This window comes from Calypte anna, chromosome 2 (assembly GCF_003957555.1).
Source record: "Calypte anna isolate BGI_N300 chromosome 2, bCalAnn1_v1.p, whole genome shotgun sequence".
NCBI classification, from domain to species: Eukaryota; Metazoa; Chordata; class Aves; order Apodiformes; family Trochilidae; genus Calypte; species Calypte anna.
Genome location: NC_044245.1, coordinates 105,859,795 through 105,887,586, shown reverse-complemented (window position 1 = coordinate 105,887,586; position 27,792 = coordinate 105,859,795). Strand labels below are relative to the sequence as shown.

The 27,792-nt window shown below is 37.7% G+C and overlaps 1 protein-coding gene across 1 annotated transcript in view; it reads left to right on the top strand.

Moving 5' to 3' along the window:
- Window positions 1-6,680: 6,680 nt before the first annotated feature.
- CHST9 (carbohydrate sulfotransferase 9) overlaps window positions 6,681-27,792 on the top strand; it is a 78,402-nt gene continuing 57,290 nt past the window's right edge. Inside the window, exon 1 of the mRNA XM_030445762.1 lies at window positions 6,681-6,780. Within this exon, the coding sequence (XP_030301622.1) occupies window positions 6,681-6,780 (100 nt within the window). The remainder of the gene's footprint in view (window positions 6,781-27,792) is intronic.

Here is a 27,792-nt window from a genome sequence, read left to right as displayed (position 1 = left end):
ACTTTTCATGATGCTGATGTGTTAACCTACATACTCATGTTTAAGACAACTCTGAACTTTTTTGTGTTGTTAACACAAGCACAGCTTCTGTTTGTTTCTTGATAAAGAATAATCATTAGAACTTCAGCAAAATTACCCTACAAGTGGCTGAGGGTAGCTGTGAGGATTAAATTAATATGGTCTGAAGTTCAATAGGTTTATGGTTGAGGAGCAGGACCAGGTAAGTAATCGTGTTTGTGCATGCTCTCAGAAGCAGTGCAGGACTGCTTTCAGTCACATCGTACAATTCCTGTGGAAAGATTTAATGGCATCAGAATCCATCATATATGTTGTTACTAAAATGAGTCCATTGCTTCATTAAAGAGTTTCTTACTTGGAAATATATTGAAAAGATAATGAGAAACCAGTGGCTTAAGTAATTTAAAATGGCCAAATCAAATGCAAACCATATTTTCCTTGCTGCGTTATTCATTTTGTATAACGTGTACGCTATAAAATGCATTAATAACAAAACTTGAGTTTTATAACAGCATTGTAGTCTGATACGTAACAAGGGAGAGTGAAAAAGGAAAATGTTAAATATGTGAAACTTGGCTGAGTGGGAAGTTATTGTGGTGGGATGTTGATGTTTGGAATTTCCTGATTGCTCTTGAAATTTTTTTTTAAAAAGAGCTTAAAAATTTAAAGGGGCTATATTGCTTCAGGATTTTCAGTGGATGAAACTTGGCTGAGTGAGAAGTTACTGTGGTGGGATGTTGATGTTTGGAATTTCCTGATTGCTCTTGAAATTTAAAAAAAAAAAAAAGCTTAAAAATTTAAAGGGGCTATATTGCTTCAGGATTTTCAGTGGATGAATGAAGGATGCTCACATTGTTTATACAGGTCTGTTCTTTGAAAATAACTCTCTATGTATTTCATACAAACTATTTCATTATTTTTGCCTTGTGGAACTCTAACAAAATTCTCATAACTCAATTTGCAAGGTAGTACTCTTCTGTTATTGCCAATGATAAAGTTGTGCAGGCCAGATGGTGTCTTCACTTACATTTTGATACAACTTTCTTAGGAACAGTTCTGAAGAAGTTGCTGAGATGTCAGCAGGACTGATGTACCAGCAGGTCTGGATGCTGGCTGTCTCCCTCCTTGGTGCCAGGTGTTGAAACACTGTTATGGAGTGACAAAGAAACTCTTAAATGCATTGCCCTGTGAGATTGCTAACTATTCCCCTCCTTTATCCTTCCAGTAGACTATAGACAGGAAAGGCTGCATTGTGGGAATTTTGGTTTTTGGGGGGGATGGTTTGTTTTGTTTAGTGCTTTTTGGTTTTGTTTTGTTTGAGTTTTGTTTTGTTTGGTTTTTTCATTACTACAAAGTTGCTCAGCAGCACTGAATTCAGTTATCTTGATCTAGTATATACTTAATCCAAATTTCTCTAAGGACTTTGACATCACCCAACCATAATATTCAAAATAAGTTCTGGAGAGAGGAAATAGCAAATATTGTGGTTTTATTCCTAGCAGCCACTGGAATAAACCAGAATGAGGAGTAACGCTACCTGATAGCTTGCTACTGTGCAAGCATTGTTAAGAGCTGGAGCTGTGCCCTGTGATATCTGTTGTAAAGCCAGAAAGATGAGGTGTGGACTATGGAAAGGTGATCCTGGAGGATCACTTATGCGTGAAGTAGGACACAGGCTAACAGATGAGAAGTGGGGGAGGAAGGGGAATGTTGAAGTGAGAAGATATCCTTCCCTTCTCCACTGTCTGAGCTGAAAGTAGCCTGAGCCAGTGTCCAGCAGGACATTCCTCGGTGGAAAATTTTCTTGCAGTGATACTCCTGTGAAGGCATCAGAAAATGTATTGCTTCTAGGGGTAAGGAAGGAAGAAGAAAACCAAAACACGTGTGTGGTTGTAATAGCTTTCTGTGTCCTTTTTTCATTTTGATTTCCTTAATTCAGTTGTGTCTACGGAGATGCTAAGTGGGTGGGAATTGGTGGTAACCCACAGTAATACGAATGCTTTGACCATTATAAAAATCATTTGTTTTTTTCATCTGTATTCTGCTGGCTAACCACTCATCTTGATAATTTTTTTTTTTTTTTTTTAGGTGAAGGGAAAAAGGGTGGAGAGGAGTTGAAAAGATGGGTTTCTAAATAGTATGAGACCATATTATGTTTTGCTTTTATGCTTCTGATTGCAGAACTAGATGATGGTGAGGGTAGTAGTGGCAAGGAAATCTTAAGTTAGCCAAAATGTACTGTGACCTTTGATTCTGTGTGGGTCTGGAATAGGAAGAAGCCAGGAATGGTAGCTGGGTGCTGGAGATGCCTCTCCTCAGGTTTAGGTGTATTTGCTTGCCAGGAAGAGAAAGGTGGATGAAGTACTGAAAGGAGGAATCATGCCAGAAGCAGGAGATGCAGTCTTCCCCATTTTTGGGTGGCTGTGCTATTTCAATTGCTTGTGTTGGGCCTTTACAGGAATGTGCCTCTTTGAACTGGAGGCACAAAACACAAATAGTGAAAAATCCAAGTGTTTTATGTTAGTGAAGTGTGGATTCCTGAAACTCTTAAATTTGACAATGGAATTAAACAATTCGCCTAAACAATGAATTATTATAAATCTGCCAGGTTGTAATTTTTTCTGTGAAAAGCTCTGTGTTATCATCTAAGACATAGTGGTTTAGTCTGCTGGATTAACTGGTTCTCCATTATGGATAAGAAGAGTACATAGTAATCTCTTTTCAGTACCAGAAATGACTTGGAATTTTGGGATATGTGGGTCACAGTGATGTTTTCTGGACAGGGTTATGTTTAAATGGATGGGACATTCTGGTCCATACTTCCAAAACAGAGGAGAGGAGGTTGGGCTAAATAAAGAATCAATAAATGAGAGGATTGCAGTAGTTTCTTAGGCTGTATTAGTTTCCCTGTAATAAACATCCTATCCAGCAGCATGGTCAAACTATCACTAAATGGAGCCATGTTGCCCAGGACTGGGGGCAAGGAAAGATTTACTTACTGAAAATGCTGAACTTCTGTCTCAGTACAAATTATCTCTTTTGAAAATACATAGGTTAGAAGTAATTTCTTGTTGGCTCTTCCTTCACAGCCACAAGAGAGAATTCATCTTGATTAGGAAGTATTTGCAGGTATTTCTTCTTTGCGAAGATGCTAGAGAATGTTATCCACAACAGTTGCTTCTTAATACTAAATGAGCAAATTTGCCAGTGTTGTGTGGCCATTTTTCAAATTCTACTAGGAGACTCATAGGCACAGACTTTTTAATGCCTTTATAATTTTTTCATACATGGCTTACAAATCACTATGTTAAATAAATTAAGCTTCTTATGCAAGCTGAAAAACCTTTAACAATCTCATCAGGTAGGAGAACAGTTTAAGATTTTAAATGAGTTTGGTGTATTTACAGTCTAACTTGTGCTAAAGTAGGTAGTTTTAATTGAAACTAACATTACTTTTGTTTAAAAATAATTTAAAACATAGCCAACACATAAATAAAGAATAAAGTTTCATATAAAATAATTTAAATAAATTAAACTAATTGCAAGCATCATGAAAACCCTTGATATAAAGATAATTGCAGTGACTGTAATGATAAATTTATTTTAGGCTGTGTTTGGTAGTTAAAACAAAAAGAAAAGAAAAAAAAAAGCGCCTTAAATGGCTGTTTCATCTTAGGAACTTAAATCTGTTCAAAACTGAAATCACCCTAGTAAAAAAACATCTGTTTTCTTATTCATGGATTAAATAGTTTGAAAATGCTCCTGATTTTACTGTGCATCTGAAGGGTGATGAGGCAGGGCTTGTAGATGGTGCTTCATGCAACCGTGATGGTGTTTGGGCAGGGTCATCTGTGTATCCTGTGCCAGCATGTGCCATGGATGCATGTGCTGCCTGGCATTGCTGAAGGAAAAACCTTCAGCATTGTTCCTTGGGTAAAATCCTTTGTGGGCTGTAATTTAATTAAACGAGTGTTTCCTGACTTCCTTTGGCAGAAAGGTCCCCATTCCTTCATTCTGGAGCAGTTTTTAGCTGGATGAGCTTTCTGAATGTTACTATGCTGGTGTGTAAGCTCTTGTGTTGGTGGCAAGGGCTGGGCAGTCAGGGATGATGAGAGCACTTGGCTGGATAGAGAGAGAGGCAGTGCTGGCCTACACATCCTGGAAATGCTCATGGAGATGTGGTGTGAGATACTCTGCTTTCAGTATCATCCATGAGGCCTGAGAAAGCTTTTCTTGCCCACTCAAGGACACTGATTTTCAGAAAAAAGGGATAAAAATGCAAGTTTTGTGCAGTCAGAGATGGGAAAAAATGACAAAACCCAGAAGTGGGCTTATTTGGAAGCATGCAACCATTTCTTGTGTGTTTCTGGGTTGGTCACTGTTTTATTATAAGGAAGTTATGAATCTCAAGCAACTTTTCCAAAAGAAACTGCAGCCTGCTTTCTAATACCTGGTAGTTGTTTCTTTTGAAGATACTAATTCATACCTTCATGTTTTATTTATTTGTCTTTTTTGTTTGGCTTTGTTTTTTTCTTTCTAATCCGGATGCTGTCAATGTCCTGTTACAAGAACAACACAAGTTTTGTCTGTGGAAAACAGAAGAGGTTTGTATCCCTTGGTCCTTGGTTCTTTAAGTATTGCTTATGCTGAGATGCTTCTGTCTCAGCAGAGAGATTTTTGAAGACTTACAAACAATGTGTTTGCTGCAGGACTGCAGTTAAGTGTAAAGACATAAGTAAACCTTTTGGGAAGATAAGGAAGACTGCAACTCTGAGAATGCTGAAGGCACTGTTGGAAAAGGTGGAAGTGGTAACAGATAATAAAGAGCTGTCTGGAAGGAGCCTCCACTACCCTGACTCTTGCAAAAGAGATTTCATGGAGAATTCCCTAAGCATTTTCCTTGCTTTAGCCCAGTGTTTGCTGCTTCTTTCTAATTGTGTGCAGCATTATAATAGCTGCAAAAAGGTACATTTATACAATGTGTAGGAAATTCTATCTCTGCAGAATCAAGATAGAAAGAACTAGATGGAAAAAATCTCCTATTCACCTTCCTTCTGTGTTCCAGGTTCAAACCAGATATGTGCTATACACAGAAGATGTCAGACAGTATGTACATTCTGTTGATGCTTAGCTATCTGTCTTCTACAGAACAATTGCATATAAATTGATTAAACTCTAGTTTACATTTTCTGCAGGCAATTTTGTGCTTCAGAGAAGTGTATAGTTTTAATGGCACAGAACTGGAAAAAAAATGCGAAGTTCTGAACAAGGTTTTGTTGGTTTTGGAACCTTCTCTTCCTAATGTAGTTAGTTTGTTTATTCAACAGCTGGTTTTAATGGCAGTTCTTGCTAAGCTTTGTGTGCATTTTTAGAAAATGTATGTGCATTTTTAGAAAATCAGCAATTAGAGATATGTCAGTGCTGGGTTACCTAAAAACACAAAGTTGAGGAACACACAGTCCCTATATGCTTCAAAATTCCGTTTTCTGTTTATTTGGATGAACATGTACTTAAGCTCCTCTTCTAATAGGTTTCTCTTTCAATTATTTTTCAGTAGTCTGTCTTTCTTCAAAGCCTGAGTTTTTCTTTGCATTCTTTGTGGTAGTTTATGAGATACTTCTATCAGATAAGCACTTACAAGGGTGTTCGTTGCATTGGATTTTAACACTGACTCTTTTGCTGTTCAGGTCAGTTGCAACAGCTGTTCTTCAGCCTCTAATAACATAATCTCAAAGTGAATGCATTCAGTTTCAGGTTAAGGAGGTGGCTCTTTCATAAGCCACAAGATCTTCTATGTTTTGTTACAAACAGAATTTTATGGACCCTTAGTGGCTGGCTGTCAGGTAGATTACCTCCTTTTTCTGTGTCATCTGCTGTACAAGAAGGTACTCTTTTTGATTTTATATTTGATCTTGTTTTGGTTGAATCCAGTGTAAAGAAGTGGGTCCTTCACAAGTCCTTCTCATGTTGCAAAATAGCTGAGCAAAAAGATGATCCATTAATTCCTTTCTGCCATGTTACTGGCACCATCTTATGCTGACCTTCCCGAACCCAGCAAAACTCCACTTGGATTCATGTTTGAGGGTAAACAGCATAATATGACTCCCTGAAGCATAGGCTGAACTGACGCTGGGGCCCATTAAATTGTTGTATTGCAGGGGTGACTGCAGGGTACACAGGGTCAGTCAGTCCAGAAGCAGAGGTGCTGGGTTGCCCATCGCAGGGCAAGCTGAGCTCCAGCTTCTCAGCTGATGGTTGTTGGGCACTGCTGTGCTGGTTTGAAATTCAAGTGTCTCATCTGGGGCATCACCTTGGTTCTTTATGGCAGTGGATGAAGTTTGGAGGTGGAATGGTCCCTCCTGATGCTTGAAGAAGCACTTCAGCTTTGAAATCATCCAAAGGTGGAAGGATCTTTGAGATGGTGAACAGAAATCTAAGCACTGAAAGTCATAGCTTGTGAGAGCTCCAGCTCATATATACTATGCTATTTACACAGCCTTCTGTAAAGAATAAAAATGTAACATAAGAACTAGTTCCATCTCTTCTTATTCCAGGTTGGTGTCTCAGGGGAACATAGTGAAGAAGATACAGGCACGCTGAAAACTTCAGAGAAGTGAGCCATGAGTCCTCTGAAAGCTGAAAAGTAGTCCTCTAACAGGGTCATGAACCTAAGACAAATCTTTGTGTCTCTACTGATGTTTGGAGTAGCTGGTCTACTCCTCTTCATGTATCTGCAGGTTTGGATTGAAGAACAACATACAGGTACTGTAGGTTTGCTTGCTTGTTTGCTTTTTGTTTGTTTGTTTTTTTAATACAAGTGCATCCATTACTTAAAAGGTTTTTGGAAAGTCTGTTGAATACATGTTGACAGCTGGGGGGGTGTCACCCTGTTTGGCAGTAGAATGGCACTGAGAACAGACTTGTTTTAATTGCTGCACTTCATGAAAGTATTAAGAAAATTATTGAGTCACATGAAAAGATGCCCCCAGCTACCTAATTGTATTTTATCAGCTTCATTTGCAAAAGCAAGAGTTGCAAAAGCTTATTGTGCATGCATGATGCCAAGCAAGTCCAGTTAAGAAATAATTCTGTATGCTGATTTTCTGTGGGTTTTGTACAGTTTATTTTATGTGGCAAAGCAACTTTTGAAGGATTATTGTTATTTTTTTGTAGACAAAAGCAGCCTTCTAATCAGCCATGGTCATGTGGAATAACCCTATATATTTTTTTTTTAATTTATTTGTAGTTGTTTGAGACAGAGTTAGATACTGAACCTACAAGACTTTTTTATATATGGAATCATGCAACCTCTGGTGAATTGATGTTGATCCAGGATTAAGGTTTTGAGGGAATTTCTGTTGTTACCAATTTTGGTTCACAGCACAGGTTGATCTACATTCTTTTTGGCTGAAACTAAACCAGGATATTCTCAGCCTCTAGTCGATGCTCAGTTCACAGGACCAGTCTAGAGTTACTCTGCGTTAACCTCCTCTCCATCCCAAAATAATGTGTATAAGGTGGGTGTCAGTAAGGTTCTTAATACCCACTATTTTGCTGTGCAGATCCACTGCTGTTGTTCCATGTTGCTTGATGGCATATCCTAAGTTTTAGTTGTGTGCTTGTTTTGATTTAGGGGGTTGTTTGTTTCTTAGTTGTGGTTTGGGTTTTTTTTTTTTCCCATTAACAATATGGAATGTTCCCAACTTGTTAAGAAGTCTTGACTTTTATTTCTTCTTGTCTCTATTGTTCAGCTTCCATTTCCCCTATAAAACTCTTATTTTATAGTATGCTGATGCCATTGTGAAGAAATGCATCAGTAAAACCACACAAATCTCCTGGCTTTATTGATCTGCTGGATGAGCTGGAAGGCTCCAGTTTGGTTTTGAGACTTTTTGAGGGGGGACCTAGTGCATTATTCCTGCTGTTTGATAGTGACCTTGAGGTTTTTTCAACTAAGTATAGTGACCACAACCATTCATTTCAGCTTGTTAATGTTTCTGAGCTGGTATATTTCTAGGTATTTTTCCAGGTAGTTTTCCAAGCTTGCATTAACAATGCTGCTAAAAGAGGTAGCGCAGACTCCCTTCAGAAGGGTTCCCTTGTAATCATCTGTTGACACAAGGGTGCTGGGAGAAACAGAAATTTGGAGGAGTCTTCCTTGAAAATTTCTACTGTTGTCAGGAATGTTAAGAGTAGATATCCTGGCTTTCATGGTAGTTCAGGAATGTAGATGATAACTGTAGATTATTGATTTACATACTTGCTGACATTCCTCACATTCCTTACATCTTTTTTTAGTCCTATAATTAACCCTTCTTGCAAGTTTTTTGCTATTTCTTTCTGTGTTTTTCTACTCCTTTCTTCTCTCTGTACGTATCTACCATTAAAAAAAAAAGAAACAGGGAAAATATAATAAAGGTAGAAATAAAATACACTATGTTCGTTTGGGCAACTAGATGCTTTCTCTCAGGTTTCTTTGATGTATTGCCATAATATTCTTCAGAAGAGAGAGGATTCTCCTTGTACATATAAAGTAATTTGCATGTGAAAACATTTCCATAATGAAATGGAAACTACTGGAGAATAACAGAATGGTTAGTGAACTTAAATTCTGACTGTGGTTTTGAATTCTCTTTTATCTCAATGGACTGCTGTTGTGACAACACCTCAGCAAGAAGAAAAAAAAATATTTTTGGCATTCTCTACAGTGGCTGGGTCGTGCACATTGTAAAGAATATAGTGAAAAGTCATTGTTTGGTATCTGCTCTTGCCTCTTCTTCCAGTTTAACCTGTAGAGAGCCATTCTTGTTTATTTCAAGCACCTGTATCTCCTCTAAACCTCTGCAGCTTAGTTCTATAATCCTTCTACAGTTCCATTCTGTAATGCTTCCCCTTCTGTATGCTGCTTAAGAGCCAACACAAAAATGAAACATATTTGCATCTTCACAATATGCATTGGTTTAGATACAGGCATTTTGAAATTTCTTTTCCCTCTTACGTTTTTCGTACCTCCATGTGTTTTGCAGCTTTTCTGGGGATGATCTGTGTCTGGAGAATCCAACTGACAAGTATCTTTACAAGGATTTTATGTGCTCCTTTCATTGCATCCTTCATGGCACAGCTGTAAGACAGCTCCCTTTAATCTGCAAGTGGCTGAGCGTGTGATTTGATGCTCTGCTAAGAAATGGAAAGCGCGCCTCGTGTGCTACTCAACTGCCACGCTAGGAGCCCGTGGAGACAAGTGTTTGTTGTAGGCAGAACTATTTTTATCTTCCTCAGTGCCCTGCTCAAGACCTATAGCATTCGTGTTTGCATTTGGTTTCTGAATGATGGAAAGTTGGCTGTGAGCTTAGGAAAATACTTGTTTTGCTCCAGTGAGGTGCTGGTGCTCATCACCCCGTTCCTCCGAATATCTGACCTGAAGCTTTTCTCAGTCTCAGGCACAGAAAAGACACAATGTTTCACTTGATTGTTGGATGCAACGTTCATAATTATTCCTCAGGCTCTCCTAGATGTGGTGCGAATGATTCCCAACCAGATGTAGATTTTGTGGGGATTCAGAAAACTACTTGCTAGTGTTTGCCCTACTGTATTACAGGCTATTTGCTTTCATACTCACCATTCTCATTGCCACTTTTTCTCTTTCTTGCTGTTCTTCTCAGAATAGATCTAATGCCACTTTTCCTTCATATTTTGAATTTTTCTCTATTTTTTCTCTTCTTCCTACTTGCTCTTCATATCTCTGAGATTTCAACTGTGACTTCAATTGCCCCTTTGTCTTATTCTCCTCTAGTCCTGATCTTCTCTCAGTATGTTTATTTCTGATTTACTTTTGCAAACTTCCCTCATCACTCAAATCTGCCTAGCCCAGGAACACCTTCCCTGATCTTTCATCCTGTCTGTCTACCTCAGATGCACCTGCAGGCTTGGCAGCTGCATGTATCTCTTAGCACAGCCATTTCTTCAGCTCCCTGATGCTGTGCTTAGACTCTTCAGATTCTTTTTCATTCATGTTCATCACCCCTATACCTTAAAAGAAGATAAAATCTTGAATTTAGAGATATCTAACAAACAGCTGCTAGTGACTTGGTGGTCCTATCTGATGGCTTTTCAGAGACATTAGCAGACTGAAAAAATAGGCAGATTTCTTGTTTCAGCTCTGTACATGGAGTGCATAAAGAGAGGATGATCAATGCTTACTTAGATGTAGCAGAGCACCCTTGTCTTGGGTACCTTCAGTTCACTTCAGTAGGGTTTTGGGAATGGACTTATCAAGACCAGTCTGACACGAGTGTCCACACATACAGACTTTATCTGGCTGAAAACTTCATTGACAGCAATATTGATAATCTAATGTACACAGAGCACTTCAAGTACTCCATATATCAATATATCAATGCATTTATATATAAATTCATATACATAAATGAAGTTTGAGTTTAGCTAAATCCTGCAGCTTTACTTGACAGTTCTGCATAAGGTCTTGCACTCTACAGTGAAAGAATCAAATAATGTATCAAGTTTAAAAAGCAATTACTATTTATTACATGCTTAATAATTTCCAACACAGTTAATCTTATTCAGGGGATGCAAACTGCTGGGACTTCTAGACAACATTGAGTTTTATACCATGAATCACCTGAATTACCTGTGGGGTGCAAAAGGCCATTGAATCCACCTCCTGAGTAGCTTCATCGTGCAGATCCTGTCCCCATTCCTCAGGCACTTGTTCTTGTGAAGAGTCAGAAGAAACTGCATAAAAATAAAGACGAAACCCCCATTTTATTGAAATTCCATAAATTGGCATCAGCTTTCTCAATTTAGTCTGCCATTTCTGTATCTATCCATAGTACAGTACCTGTACTTCTGAGCATAAGAAGGTGGTTTGGTTTTTTTTTCAGCTATGCCAGACTTTTTATTCAAAGGGAATCTTTTGGGTCCTTTGATAACCCCATGAGATATTTTGAGTCCACGGAGCTTCTTCCTTATTTTGACAAATGAATGTGTACAAAGGCACAGTAATATATGGCCTTTGCTGTTTGTGTGGTTTGATTTAAACTTTGCCCAAGTGGAGCAACATTGATGTAGCTTAAAGGCCTGTTCATACAGAATGGTAACAGTTTCCATAGAAGTCAGTCTTCCCAGATAGTCTTCAGTAAATACATTAAACTAATATATTTGTAGAAAAAAGGCTTGTAAATAAAGGAGAGAAAGGCATTGCTCAATAGCAGTAATTAATAATTAACAGTTCAGTTCTTTTAGTATCCTTGAAATATTTCTGTTGTTAAAGTCTTGAGTATTTTATGGGAGTCTTTCTAGCTCTGTTGGAGAACACCACTGGTATGGCAAGCAAATCTTTTTAGTTTACAATGTCCAGCTACTAATGAGGCTGTTCTAATGAGGCTGGCTGTTCTTAGTTTTTACCCTTCTGATCAGAATATGCTGACTTCTCTGTGTAAATTGTTCTAGTTTGTTTGTTTGTTTGCTTGTTTGTTTGTTTTAAACAATCTACCCATTATTGGATTGAAGCACAAAAGAAAGAGAATTCAATAGGATCAGTAAATGTTGCTTCATGAGAAGTTACAGAGTTGCTGAGGTCTCAGAAACACAACAGGATTTTATTAGGAGAATTTCTCCATGTAAAATAAATGGGTTTCCTTCCCCCAACACCCCCTTCATTAAATGAATGCCAGCTGCCAGAGAACAATTGTCGTTGCATAAAAAAATTATTTACAGGTGGAAATTGATACTTTTTCAAACCATAATGATCTAAAAATACAAGTAAAAAGAGAAAGTAAAAGAGAAATATAAGAAATTATGTTTTTCAGAGCTAGTAACTGAAGCGTTACCTTATCTTCAACAGCTGCAAAACCCAGAAGCTTTAAGAGAAAGAAATGAAAATTTAACATTGCAGCATGTAAGTTTTAATGTTGTAGTTTTCTGTTAATGAGGTTGCTCTTACTAGGTCTGACTGTTTAGCAGCCCTCAATCTTGCAGCTCATTCATTTTACTTTTATGATTGCAATAGCTAGATTTCATCTAAGTTCAGAAATCCTCCTCTCTTAAAAGACATGTATGCCATGCTCTTTTGTTGAACTTATGGTAGAAGAGCATCTCTGAGCTGGGTGGTATGTTTTAGTCCTTTGGTGCTTAGCTTTGGTGTTCCAGTGGTATAAATGAAGCTAGGTGGGATGAGGTTTTTTAGAGGGAGCTCTTCTCAGCTCTATATTCAGTAACATGTTTGAGCAGAAGCTGATGACATTTTATTTATTATTGTGAATAAGATTTTGAGAACACACCAACCTTGTTCATACTTAGACCACAGAGGCCTACTTCTAGAAACATGTGGCACATTATTTAATTGTACACCTGAACATACTCTTTCATGCGTGTTTTCAAGCAGGACTTTCAGAAGAGGCTACTATAACTTTCTTTTATCTGTAGGTATATGACTGAACAGACTTAAGATTTCTTCAGAATTTGGATTGTAATTGTGCTAAAGTAATTTCTTCACTTTGTATTGGAATGCTTACAAAATGAGGTGTCCTCTTCCCTCAGAATGCTGAGCATCATTCATGCTGTTTGCAAAATGCTTTCTTGAATTGGAGATGAAACACACGTAGGTAGTCTTCAGACTATTTTCCAGATCTGTGGAGCAGAACATGTACATGACATTTGTAAATGTGATTTTACATGGAGCCGTTAGCAATCATTCTTTCTATTAAGTATCTATGCTTCTTTTTTTTTTTTTTTTTTTTTTTTTTTTTTTTTTTTTTTTTTCCTTTTACATGATATGTGGCTTATTCAACTTTTCTTTCATTTTCTAACAAGATGTGCTATCATTGAGTGGCCGCTTCTCAGTTACTTTCCACAGCTATTGTTACTTTGAATGAATTCCAGTTCATAGCACCTCTTCTGTTCCAAAAAGTCCTTTCCTTAGAAGTTGATCATTCAGGCAAAGAAACCCTGCATTCTTGTCTCTTTGGTTGCCAGTTGTATGATGCTGTACCATTTAAGGCATACATGCCATAAAACAAGACCTCTGAAGAGGTAACTTTTACCTAGCAGGTCATCCTTCAGAAGTAATAGTGGAAAAACTTGGAGATATAAGTTTCTGTGTTTCTGGCTTGTTTGTTTTCCTTCAGTGCACTGTGTGCTGTCAGAATAGCAAATGGTTCATAGAATCATGGAATCCTAGAATGGCAAAGGTTGGAAGGGACCTCCAGAAAACATCGAGTCCAACCCCCCAGCCAAAGCAGGGTCACCTAGGGCAGATCACGTAACAGGTCTTGAAATCCTCTAGAAAAGGAGGCTCCAGTTTGTGTTTTCTCCAGATTGTATCTGTTGCCCCTTGTCCTATCGCAGGGCTCCAATTAAAAGAGATTGGCCCCTTCTTCTTGAAGTCCACCCTTCAGATATTTATAAACCTTAATAAGGTCCCCTGTCAGTCTTCTCATCACCAGACTAAAGAGCCCCAGGTTATTGCTGGTATACATTGAAAGCTGCTTACCTCATTATGTTGATCTGCTTTGATATGTCACTTGATTACAAACAGTCCTGTCCTGCTAGAGTATCTGAAGTGGTCTCTGCAAAATTCCAAGGCAAATCTTTGATTCCTTAATAGAATTAATTTATAAATTCTGGTATTTGTTTTTAGTGTGTGTATGAACATATAAGTATGCATGTATATTTACTTTAATATCCACTTTCTTTCCCTTCTTTCTGTGGGAGTAGGGTCTGCTGGTAAGAGAAATATTTTAGACAGACATCTCTGCAATGCAGTCAGCTATTAGTATACATGAGGATCAGTTCATATTTAGGAATTGCTTTGGTGCTCAGTCTCAAGAGCCTTTGTTTCTGTCTTCTTTGTACGTCCATTTTATTCATTTGATGTTACTGCAACCAGGTTATTGCTGAAAATTAGGGATATTTCTTGATAATCTTGCAACATTTCTCATCTTGAGAAATAAACATGTAAAGATCAGGAGGCTGACAGGTTACAAGAAATGGGAGTCATTTTAATGTACAAGGGATTAGTGTCCTGCAGATGATTTAGCTGGGAAAACAAACAAACAAAACCAAACAAAGAGCTGCTTAATGTTTGTCTCAGACCAACAGGTTCAAGGAAGAAGAAAATTTCCTTTAACTTAAGGGTTTTTTTAAACATGGAAAAACTGGTAGGTTTTTTTGGTTCTTTTGTATCTTAAAAGGTAATCATTATTGGATAGCAGTATGGAGACTGATGGAGATTGGCTGGACTTTCAAGTTTGGGTCTCTGCTGCCTCAGACAACTGTCTCACTTTTTGTATTTTTTCTTTATTGTCTTTATATTATTAGTATATTCAAACAAAAAGAATGAATGTTTCTTCTTTTTTTTTTTTTTTTTTTTTTTTTTAAACAGTATTTCAGACGAAGGTGTTTCTTAAATGCTAGGCTGAAAGTGGGAAGATGAATGTAACATCAGCATGTAGTGTTTTATGTCCCAGATCCTCTAACTCTGAGCCTTATGGCTTTATCCGTGGAAGGGAATGTTGCTGCCTTCAGTTACACAGGAGAGCTACTTAGGTACTGTCAAATGCTATGTTTAAACATCAGCAACAAAAAACAACCCAAAACCCCCCCCAAAGTTTGTTAATATCTGTCCAAGTTAGAGTCAATGACCAAATCAGCTTAAAGACATATTAAAACTGTAAATTTTTATTAAAACTTTTTCTTTATTCAAGAAAACTGCGAAATATTCTCTATTTTAAGCATGCCCTGTATATAGATGAAACTGTTCAAATGAGCCTCACTTGATGTAAAGTAATGGGGAATAACATGCCATGCACATCTGTTTGCTTTGGATTTTGATAAGTTTGATCTTAATTTAGCAAAGATGTGCAGGAGGTTCCTGTACTGCCTAGAAAGCCATAGACTGCAGGAAATGGGGTTTTGCAATCTAGCAGATATTATCCCCTACAGAAGTTGTTTAGGAACAAGTTGTTTAGGAACTCACACATCTCCACCAAAAATTATTGCATTGAGAGCTTTCTCACTGTAACACCCAGGATTGCCATTGACCTCTATTAAACCTGTGTGATACCTGTAAGCAAATACAATTTGTCCTGCACAGATTTGTTGTTTCTAATTATTTTGTTTATATTGACTGTGCAGCTTTCCATAACATGATCCTGGCAGAAATTCACAGTGCATAGCTTTAGCAAAATTAGGCTGTGTAGGCACAGTTTTTCTCTCTTAATCCTTTGGCTTCCTAAGAGCTACGCTTAGCATCATCTGCAAGGGGACAACGAATTGTGTGAGTTATCAAAATATCTGAGTAATGATAGAAATCTTCCTTTTTTCAATTTTTTTTTTTTAGGTGACTAAGAATGATAACAAAGAATATTCAAGACTTTATCTATTTAATAATAACTTTCTGTTTACAGTTCCATAATATTTTAAGGAAAAAAAAAAAGCCAGTACATGTTTGAAACTATCCCTTTCTGAACTAATAATAGAGGAAAAGCATGTAGGGACAATTGACTTTAATTTACTTTTCCGGGATTTTTTTTTTGCTCATGGGTGCTGCATTTCAGAAACTCTGGAAGTAGTGAGGGTAGGATATGGGGTAAGAGGTGTTGAGGAGGTTTTACATACTTCAGTTCATTTGCACAAGACCTGCTGTGAACCATGCAGACAGTGAGGAGAGAGGAAACCTGAAGAAAGTAGAGGGCTTTGGAAAACGGAGTTCCTTTGAAACAGAGATGGCAAAGTCTCCTGGTGAAGAATTTCATTGCCCTGGAACATAATGTATGATGACAATCACCACAAAATCGTGGTGGGAAGTCCTGAAAAGAAACTAAAGATCAGCAGCCTAAGGTTAAGAATAATAAGAATCAATATTAAATATTCACTTTGAGCAAATGCTCAGTAAAAGAAGAGGAGGTGTTAATTTATTTTATATTTGATGTGATTGGAATGGAGCAGATTGTTTTATTACCAATAATAATTTAGCACAGAAGAACTTGCCCAGCTGTAAGGGCATAGATGGAGGAAGAATCTGCTAGAGATTTGTAATATTTTCAGCTACAGTTATAATCTAAGCTTAATACAAGCATGCACTTAGGAGCAGCTTGAGTGCACTTTGGGTTATTTAGAGTCATAAGTCATGTCCTGAGTATGTATATTGCCTCTGGATAAATTATTTGCAACAAAAAAGGGCATTGTGGATCTTTTTGTTTTGATTATGATCAACTAGAGAGATGTAGCTCATGAGTTCCGTGAGCTGCAGCTGGAAGCACTCACTTGTATTAAATAGAAAGAAGAAAATATCAGAGCCTGATACTTCACCATTCATCAATAAAATATCTCTGTTAAGGAAAGAATTATGTCTAATAGGAAATAACAAATGTAGTAAGCATCATGTACAGAGACAGTTTTCTCTATGACTTTTGATCATACTTGATATTCTTAGTTAAACTTTGAAAATGAGCAAGCAGCCCTCAGTAAGAGAAAGAAACACAGTTGTTCCTGAATTTGCCCATTTGCTGCCAAAACTTTATAGTTTTTACTGCTGCTCAGAGGCGTGTGCCATGAGAGGTTATTTTGGTTCTGCATAACCATACTGTGTTTTCAGAGAATGATGTGGAGGTAATATTGTGTGAAGAAAGAAAAGTGTGTTCCTGCTCTCATTTGCTTGTTCCCAAACAATGTGTCTTTGCAAGCCTTAATGTGAACAAGAGTCTTGCTTTTTTAGGATAGGATGGAGGCCATGAACCTCCATTGAAGAGTCCTATTTTCCATGATGTACAAACAGTGTTTGTACAGAGCATCCAGTCCATCCTCTTAAGGAACTCAGAGGGTCAGTAGAGTGCCAAGAAGCTGCTATTGATGGGGACTGGCAGAGGAAATGCCACCAGCTTTGTCTTTTGTAGAGGGTTTTGAAGAAATCAGCTACCAGTCATGGAAGCTTTTACTTTCTTCCACCAAATACCTTTCTTCCTGACTTTGGCCTCATGGCAGCAGAAGTTAAAAGAGAGGCTTTAGTTACCTAAAGCTTAGTAAAGCTGGGTCAATAGGATTTCATTTTTTGTTTCACTGACCTCTTCAAGATTATTTCTTTATTGCTGGAAAAATACCTAGTAGCCAAATAATGCAGAGGAATCTGTTGCAGTAGTATTGAAATTACATCTCAGATGAAGCATGGCAATATAATTAAAAAGACATATATAGAGCAATTAATTTTATTTTGGTTTTTTCTTGTTGTTGTTGTTGTTGTTTGTGGCTCTTTTTTGCTATCATTAAATATTCATTAATGTACAGTATGCCTTGTCCACTACTGAGAACTAATGGCTTGCAATTTGTTGACACAGGTCATGATGATTTAATTGCGTGTCAAATGCATCTTGTTACTTAAAATATATTATGAACATAATTCCTTAAATGTCATTGCTTTAAGAAGATTCTGTAATTGTGGTCAAGAATTATGGTACAACTCCCAGAAAAATATGCAGCTCCATTCTTGATGTTGGGCCAAAGAATCAAGACTTTTCATGAACTTCAGTTTGATTTATAAGCTATTAGGAACACTCAAGCTGAGAAGTTCCATGGAATTAGTAAAGACAGTTATTAATAAAACTGACAGAAATTTCTTTTCCTTAGAAAATGAAATTGAGGAATATAAGATCCTCAAGATGTCTAATCTCTTCTGCTGACTAGCAGTCCTCTTAAGAGATCATAAAATATGTGAAATCTGGGCACTGTAAACAGGGCAGTCAGATTGGTAGAGGGACTGAAATTTACTTGGATGCACTTTTCTCTTTTTTCTGCTTTTTTTTTTAATTTTTTTGTGGGAGTTGCTGAATTATTAATACAATAATAAAATTTATTTGATATGAACAGACTCAAAATCACAAAAAAAATTACTTTTAGGAACAAAATCATTAGAGCAAAAGTTGTCTGATTGACCGCCGATTAGGTGATATTCAATGAAGCAAGAAAATATAAACCAAATGTATTTTAAAGTAATTATTTGATGATTTTTCTCTTCCTCTATTTGATCTTATGTCAAAGACTTGCTGTTGCAGTACTGGGACTAGTGGCAGAAAGAAGGAGGTGAGAAGCATCTCTTAACCCTGTTTTTGCCCTTGGCTTTCAAATAATTTTCACTGGATACTGGGGGGGGGCAACACAAAGTATATGCAAAATATAAGAAATTATATGGACATGATTATTGTACTCTTTGGGTTTATGTTTTTAATATGTTTTATCCAGATGGCAAAATTAATTTCAACTCACTTCTTTTCTGTTACAGTTTTCACTTTGGTGTGTCTATTTTGAAGATGAACAGGCAGATGAAACTGGGTTTATGTAGGCTGAGGAAGTTGCAGTGAGATATAAATACTTCATGATTTATTTAACCTTTGAGCAGAAATTCCTTTCTGGTAGAATTAATCTGCAGATAGCTGAGGTGTGCTGCCTCTTAAGTTATGATTGATCATGCAATATAATGAAACTCCATTGGCATTAAGTTTTGGACTGATGTAGATATAAATATAACACAAATAAAACCGGCATGCTGTGAGTGACGGGTGGGTTCAAGTTATTCTAGGCTAGTAGTCAGCCTTATATCTCCAGCTATCAAAATATACATATCCTGCAGATGACATTAATATGCTGGAGCTAAAACATATTTGAATGACAGTGTGAGTCAATTTAAGCAAAGATTATTCTGTAATCATCAGTCATAAAATGGTTTGGATTGGAAGGGACCCTTAAAGTTCATCCTAAGTCCACTCCCCCTGCAGCAATGTGTGACACCTTCAACTTGATCAGGTTGCTCAGAACCCTGTCCAACCTGACCTGGAATGTTTCCAGTGATGGGGCAACTACCATACCTCTGGACAACCTGCTTCAGGGTTTCACCACCCTCATTATAAAATTTTTCTTCCTTTTATCTAGCCTAAATCTATTCTCTCTTAGTTGAAAACCATTACCCCCTCTCCTATTTGAACAGGCCCTGCTAATAAATTTGTTGCCATCTTTCTTACAGAACCATTTCAGGTTCTCCCCAGAGAACCTTCTCTCCCCAGAGCCTTCTCCAGACTGAACAGACCTAACTTTCAGCCTGTCCTCATAGGAGAAGTGCTCCAGCCCTCTCACCATTTTTGTGGCTCGCCTCAGGACCTGCTCCAACAGCTCCATGTCCGTCTTGTGCTGAGGACTTCAGAGCTGGACACAGTACTACAGATGGGTTCTCACCAGAGCAGAGAGGGAAAATGACCTCCTCTTCACCTGTCAGCCACAATGTTTTGGTGGCAGCCCAGCATAAGGTTGGCTTTCTGGGCTGGCTCATGTCCAGCTTTTCATCCTCCAGCACCACCAAGTCCTTCTCTGCAGAGCTGGTCTCAATCCATTTATCCTCCAATCTGTATTGATACTGGGAATTTCCCTGACCCAGGCCTTGTTGAACTTCATGAAGTTCACATGAGCCCCCTTCTTAAGCTTGTCCAGGTCCCTTTGAATGTCATCCCATCCCTCAGGTGTGTCAGTCCCTCCAGTCAGCTTGGTGTTGTCTGCAAGCTTGCTGATGGTGCCTGTGGACTGATGAATATATTACACAGTACTGGTCCCAGTACAGACCCCTGTGGGACAACACTTGTCAGCACTCTCCGTCTGGACATCAAGCCATTGACTACTGCTCTCTGGCAGTTACCATCCAACTAAGTCCTCATCCACAGAACAGTCCACCCATCAAATTTGTATATATTCACTTTAAAGAAAAGTATTCTGTGTGAGAACTATGTCAAAGGCCTTACAGGAGTCTATATGGATGACATCCATACTTCTTCCCTTGTCCACTGAGGTAGTCATTCCATCATAGCAGGCAACTAGGTTGGTCACCAGGACATGCCCTTGCTCAAGTCATGCTGTCTGTCTTGAATCACCTCCCATCCTTCTTGTGCCTTAGCATAGCTTTTAGGAGCATCTGTTCCATGATCTTCTCAGGCACAGAAGTGAGGCTGAAAGGTAAGTAGTTCCCAGGATTCCCCTTTCTACACTTTTTTTAAATGCTTGTAATGCACCCCTTTTTTTCCAGTCATCAGGGACTTCATCTGACTGCCATGATTTGTCAAATATCATGGAGAATGGATTGCCCACTGCGTCAGCCGATTCCCTCAGAACTCTGGGGTACAACTCATCAGGTCCCATAGACTTAGGTGTGTTCAGGTTCTCCAGCAGGTTGTGAACCTGATCTTCTCTTACAGTGGGAGGGACTTTGCTCACCAAATCCATCTTGTGGTCCATCCACTTGAGAGGTTTGGGAAGAGAGATTGTCAGAGAAGACTGAGGCAAAATGTTGTTTAGTACCTCAGCCTTCTCCTCATCCACGCCTTGCTCATTCAGGGGGGATGCACTTTCTTTGACCTTCACACACTATAGATACACAATCCACTTTCTTTAAAGCTAGAGATTAATCTTAGTGTTTTAAATGGACTAATCCTCTTGGACTAGGATCTCCTTAAGACAGTCTTACTAATTTCTTGGGAGGTTATCTGCTTATTTTGCAATTTTTTGCTGTTCTTGCATCATTTGTTTGTTCCCAAAGACCATTTATTCCCTTTCGGTCAGAAGAATGCCAGATCTGACGGTATGTACCTCTTTGGTTTCATCCCCCCTATAAGGGTGAAAGATCTAAGAAAAGATCAAAAAGGCTGGCTCAGTTTATTCAATGACATGTTTCTTGAACTTGACATATTCAGTAACAAATATTTTTTGTTACTGTTTACCACCTGAGGTAAACCATAAAAAATGAAACAGATTCCAAGAAATGACCGAGTGGTTTCTTTCTCCTCTGATGATATGAAAGAAGGATAAACCAGATAGTACAGGTGTTTAATTCTAACTTCTATTATGACTTCTGTTACAAGAAATCTGCTAAACTTACTTCATACCATTACATATTTATTGTACACGTTATTGTTTTTCATGATTGCATATTACTCAGGTCCAACTATTTCTTGGCAGTTCCTGTCACTGAAATACTTTTAGCCTTTGACTATGTTATTTCCCACACATCAATCATTAGTTAAATTCTCTATCATTAAATCCTATTCCAATGATGCTGTTAAAAGAAGGCTGTCATCACACAGCTCATCTGAAGGGTAGGAAATGCAGAATTAATATTGCAGGTGCATTATGACTAATCTGGCCAAAAATGTCTTTTTGCCTCAGGAAAACTTCTGATATTTCAAGTTTTTCCAGAACTTCAGTTCCTGCTGCTATTTTTTTTTTCCCTTCAATTATCTGGAAGAATCTAATATAGCTGCAGTTTGTGAAAGCTTACAATGGGGAATGGTTAAGAGCATTAACATTTTTTTATGATTGGAAGTGAAGATATCTTTCTCAGGATTAGATTACCTGATGCCATAAAGGTCTAGAGAATGATTATGCTTCTATTGCTCATATGAATGCTCCATAGAATTAAAAAGGGATTTATTTATTTATTTACTTATTGTGCAAGGAGCACTGAAGTTTGACTCTTTCTTTGACTCTTGCTGTCTTCCTGTGATGTGCTAATATACTTGAGCAGCAAGTACTTCTGGCATAGAGGTAATGTTTCAGGTATTTACATTGCTACAGACAGTCACATTTTATTCTTAAATAAATAGCAAATACACCAAGTGAATATGTTTGCTTTTCAGTTGCAGTTAATGGTGCTTGAGATGGAGAAAGAGGAATGGTGGAAGGGAGGAAAGGCAGAGCCTGAAAGGGATGTAAAACAGGTTTGGTGTTCAGCCCTTGAGGAAAAAAAAGTCTGGGACTAACAAATTAAGTGGGTCCAAGAAAAGCAAAAAGACCAGTCGAGCTTTTCTTTTCTAAAAGGAACAGTTTAACCAACTAGTCCATAAATAATCTTTTAAATGAGGAATATTGCCTTAAAATATGACATCATGACTTAAAATACTGAACTACCAGGAATACCAGTAAGGAGGGGCATCCAGGCTGCTACAAAGTTTCAAAGAGAAATACTTGAGCTAAGCAAGGGACATTGTGGTAGCCAGTCCATCACCTTCTGTCATATAAGAAGTGGCAGGTCACATCTAGCTTCAAGTAGCTCAAGCAGAGACTTAAGCAGCCTGTTTTCTTTGGCAGAGATGAAGCAAAACTAAACCAGGTCATCCCCAGAAGTCTCTGAAGCTTAGAATATTGTCTCTGTAATAGTGCCTGGAGTAGACTGCGTAAAAAAATACGGCAAGTTTTTAACAATTAAGAGAATTTACCTTACCCTTTGTGATTTATTGTTTAGAAGCTTTCTGGTTTGGAGGGGCATTCACTAACCCTGCCTTATTACTGCGTCTGTCAATTTGTACAGTGTCATCTTGACTGATGCCTTTCCCCTGGGATTCTTCTGTTGAGGAGTGCCCAGCTTTTAAGTGTAGTGGAGACTCTCTAGTAGTATTTGTCATATTATTCTCCTTACTTCTATGGGGCTATGCACCAGAACATGATATCATCAGATTGTCAAAACAGCTTTTCCATCTTCTGTCCCAATAGGAATTTCATTTATTGATCTTAAACCAAAAAAGGGACTAATGCTACATTAGGGTTTTTTTTACATTGTTGGTACTTTTCTGTGCATTTCCCTAGCAACAGTACTGCAAGGTAGGAGCGACTGATTTTATCACTTTAGCTTTCTGCCTATGAAAAGAACTGATAGTAACTTGGAGAATGTTGTTTTCCAATTATTTTTGAAAAGGAGGGGAAATGTCTATTTAACTCTACTCATAACTGTTCTGGGATTGACTTCCCACATGTGTATATCAATTGTCTTTCAAGGAGAGAGATTTTGATAGAGGCAGGTCAGAGATCTGCTAGACACATGGAAGGGTTGAATATAAAAGCACTTTCCCCACAAGAGCAGTTTTAAAAAATGAGTTACAGGTAAAAATGCACTTCTCTCCCAATGAGATCAGTAATCTGACTGAAGTAATGATTAGGTTTTGATTAGATGAAGATTATTTCCACGCATTTGACAAAGCATGCATCTCTTAGTGCCTGAGACAGAGAGAAATGAGTGAGGATTTCTGTGTTTTTTATATAAAACATCAAATGCTCTGAGTGCCACATTTGCTTAGTGTTGCTTGCACAGTGATTAGAAATGGAGCTGACAGTCTGAGTTGGGCAAAACATTTGCTGGGTATGGATAGCAACTAGAATAGCAGGATGGTCTGGGTTTTTTTTTTATCACCATCTAGAATGAAGCTTTACTGTATCACTCAGCTGCAGCACCTTTGGGAACAGAATAATGATTAAACAGTGTTTGGAGAGCTATTGCCATCGCCCTTTCGACTGCTTAGAGGAACTGACCTGCTGCCTTTTCATCTCACAGAGCTGTCTGTCATGGGTGGCTGTAGCTGGGCCAATTCCCTTCTCTTCTCTGCTGAGAGAAACTGAGCATCTGACAGCAGCTGAGGGTGTTCTAGCTATGAAACTGCTGCTGCCTAACTTTGAACAGACATAAATTCATTTTTGTGTCTTAGCTGACAGTGAGGAAGTTAATGGTAGTGTTAAATGGTCACCAGTTAGTGAAATTTTCAGATGTGAGGGGTGCATGAATGGAAAAAAAGTAACTTGACTAATTCCAAACAGTTTCATAAACCATCAAAAAGCACAAATATTTTAAGAAAAAAACTCCCCACAAGCCTAAGTGGGTCACAGAAAAGCTTGAAGATAAATCATGCTTAACATTAAATAGATGAAAATAAGTACATTAGTTTTCATTAGAATTTTCACTTATTTTCCTGACAAGAGTTTACACTTTGAAAAAAAAATATGGAAAATTAAATTATAAGGATTTTTTTAAAAATTTGTAAGGGTATGTTATTCAATGCATGCCAGAAGAATAATGATTGCAGTAAAATAAGGTTCAGGTTATTTGAAAATATTTCAGAATTATTTTTACTGATAAATAAAGGTTATCAAAGTCGAAACTAAATTGAAATAAAAATTAGAGGCTCTTGTAAATAAAATTTAACATGCATTATTTAATCTCTTGATTTGCTTTTTAAAGAGCTGTTTGATTCAAAGCAATATATGGTGTGGAACTGAAATTAAGTGTCCTGTTAAAAACTGAAAAAAATTAGAATGTCAGGCTTTCCTCCAGAAGAGTAATTGAGGTTTTTATTAGCTGTAACAAAGTCCCCTTAAACTCATGCTGATATATTGGAGATGCAATATAGATCACTGTATTTGAATTTAAGATTGAGAAGGCAAATTATAATGTATCACTTAATTTATTTGACAAATGTACTTTGTTTAATTAGCTACGGTACTTCATAGGCTATTAGCAAATGTTTGGTAGCCTGTCCTCTAAAGAACTATTTCTAAGAAAAAAACTATGCAATAGCAATTGATTTAAGTTTTGATTTGAAATTAATAGAACTCAGAATTTTGTAAGCCAAATCTGCCTGTGCAGTTTATTGAAGTATGAGTTGGAGAGTCTTCTGGGTAAATCTATTTTGTTCATCTTTCACTGAACTTGTGAGCATTGTATTTTCATTCTTATAAGTTATGTTTTCTGATAGAAACTACTGGTTTTTGCTGGAACTGTTAGATAAAGGTTGCATTCCTTTTTAATTCAGTTCCTGAAAGTAAGATGACAGTCACGGATAAAATAATCTCCAAAGAAGAACTGATCAAACATTTTAAACTTTCAGAAATTAATATAAGCCCTCTCACTCTATTTTTCCCTTTCTTTTATGCATTTGTTTTTTGGAGAAATCTTGGGTTTGTAACAAAATATATCCTTCTCCAAGAGTGCTGGGGAAGAAGCCCTCAAGAAGTCTGTTTTTAGTGGCTATTCAGTTGAGAGATACAGGAATATGTATTTCAGATGGCTGAAAATCTACTGAAGAAGTTCAGACACTTTGTTCAGTTAAAAAGAAACGAAAAGTCTGGCTGCTACCTGGGCACATGGCAACTGTTTTGAGGATAATTTCTAACCCCAAAACTTCCATTAAACAGCCTGTCCTAGTGGGTACTGTACTGAAGCAGTTGGCTCACTGTTAAATACGAAACAGCGTTTGAGAAATAGAGAGCATCCTGCTTGCTCTGTGTGTAACTCAAATGGAGGGGAGAAAGTGACATATGCACTTGCTTGTCATTAATCCAGTGACAAGCAGTAGATGGGAGTACAGGTTTATGCAGGCTTCATACTTTTTTTGCCTGACAGTAGAAAATGCCAGTATAAATTTGACTCCTCTCTTGCTTAAATTGCAAAATGTCAGTCAGTAGTTGGAGTGGCTTATGGAAATGAGGGTAATGTCATCTTACTTCAGTGTTATGCTTTTCATGCTTTAAGCAAGCAGGACCACTTTCGTGAAGCACTTTTGGTCTGAAAAGTTTGCAGTGTTTGGGATTTGAGCTGGAATGTATTGCAAGAGGTTTTTCACATGGTGTTGTCCCTGCCACGGCTGCTGCCACCAAGACACCTGAATACTTTCAGCCCTTGATTGTAGAGTCCCAGAACGAATGTCTCTGGATGCCCTTGGGTGTCAATAGTCCTGTAGTAGATGGTGTTCCTCTGGTGTTGCTCTCCTGCCACTGCTCAAGTACATGCTGTTCCTCTTAACTGGTCCTAAACTAAAAAAAAAAAAAATTAGAAATGGAGATTTTCTGTAGTTTTTTAGCCTTAGACATCAATAGATTATGGTTGTGGACTAATTTGACTCCAAGCTTAGTTGCAGAAGATCAAGATTTTCCGTGCCCTGTTAAACCACGGTGGTGACACATGAATCAGGGAGAAGTTTCATCATATTGATTTAAGGGGACTTATGGAAAGCTTTTTACATCGTGTATGGAGATTCATCAAGGAAGATATAATGAGATTTTGAATTGTGTTTTTATCTAAAGCCTAGACACATGAATCATGAAATGTAGGAGAAAGATGGAGATAAAATAAGTAGCAAAATTTGGAAATGTTACAGTCGGTGAGCTGAGTCAGTGGAGAGGGTAAGGCTTCCTTTTGCCCTCTCAGATAACTACAGTCTCTCCTGCAATGTAATGTCAGTGAGGTTGGTGTCACACACTGGTTTGGGCTAAGATTGGGATGAAGGGTTGATAATATTTGTTGTATGGAGTGTGGGCAGACTGGAGGGAACAGGAACATTTGTCTGGGTGAATCTGAAAATAAATTGAGTGCAAACAGGTACAGAAGCAGGTGAGCTACTGGTTCAGAGTAAATAACAAAATAACAACAAAATAACAATGATGGTTGTTTTGTTTTGGGTTTTTTTGTTTGTTTGTTGGGGTTTCTTTTTCCTTGTTTTTTGCTGGTTGCAATTACAAGCCCAGTTTAATTATCCTCTTCTGAATATCTCCTATGGAGCAGCTTTCTTTCCAGGAGCTTAAGAGAGTGTCTAGAAAGAGGCTGGTTTCCTCTGCCTAAAATTAGCCTTCCTGAATACCCCCTAGAGGTACTACAGTTTGTGTTCTCTCTATATAAACATCTTAAAGAGGGTGTGCAAAGGAAAGCTAGCCAAGAATAGAAGGGGGTTTCACATTGCTAGGTTATATAAAACTGCAACTGTTTGCCAGGTCCTTCTATGGTTATTCTGCTCAGTTAACCGTTTGTATGTTGTGCAGTTCAAGTTAGCATTTTAAAGATAATTTTGAAAGACCAATTCAGGTGCTAATCAAGAGAGTCCTGGTTCTCCTCCATGAGTGTAGGAGGGGAGAAATCATGAAAAATATCTGCACCATAAAATGCTGTGAGAAGGGTTACACAGTGTGCTGCATCTTCTATCAGCTTTTATGTGTTCAGGAAACTTTTTTCTTTTGTATGAAGGTAGGAGGCTTTTGCTTGACATGAGAGGGGTTTGCCTCATAAACAGCAAATCCAGAGATTTATGGCATCAACCCCCTTTGCCCCCCTTTCCTTGTGGGAGCAAGGGTGATCTTTTAATCGAGCTCCTAGATAAGGTAGAAGTTAACATATTATGTCTGAGCTTGCCATAGGTTTCTTAGAAACCCTTCAATGATACAGAAAACTCTTCTTATGCACCAATTCCCTGTTCACAAAGCAGGGCTGATGCCAGGTCCTACTTTGCAGGTTTCCTCTGGTACTTGGATCTCATACTAACAGGCAGGTATCATCTTACATTCAATGGAAGCTTTTCATCATTGCTGTGCTATGAGACTCTTCTTTACAAAGGCAAGAGAACATTTCTCTTGGGAAGATGAAATTCCATTTAGTTTCTTTCTTCTTAGTGGCTCAGAAAATCTGAGTAATTTTGAATTAAATGTGGAGATACAATTTTGCCATTCATCAATGTTTATGCTCTGCTTTCTTTGCTTGCAAAGTTCTTAAACCCAATTCATTTATCTTATTAAAATGCATTATCCAGTCAGATAAAATGAATTATTTTAGATTATAATGGCCTCTGTGTACAGGCTCAGAAGCTGTTGTTGCAGAGTGGACGGGTGGTGCATAAAATCTAAACCATATAATACTCCCTTATTTATCCTAGTTTAGGAACTGTCTCTAACTGGTATGTCAGTATGAATATTTAGTTCACTGGATAGTATGAATATTTAATTTACTGCCAATTCTAGAAGCCAATTCTGTTCACTGTGTCAAATTTTCTGGGTTTTTTATGTCCTTTTATATTTGCCCCCCAAAAGCAAAATACCACCCCCAACCCTCCCGCTCAACAAATATATTGCATATTTCTTTGTTTAAAATATTAAATAATGTTAAATATTTAAGTAACTTAATAAATAAAACAAATTAAA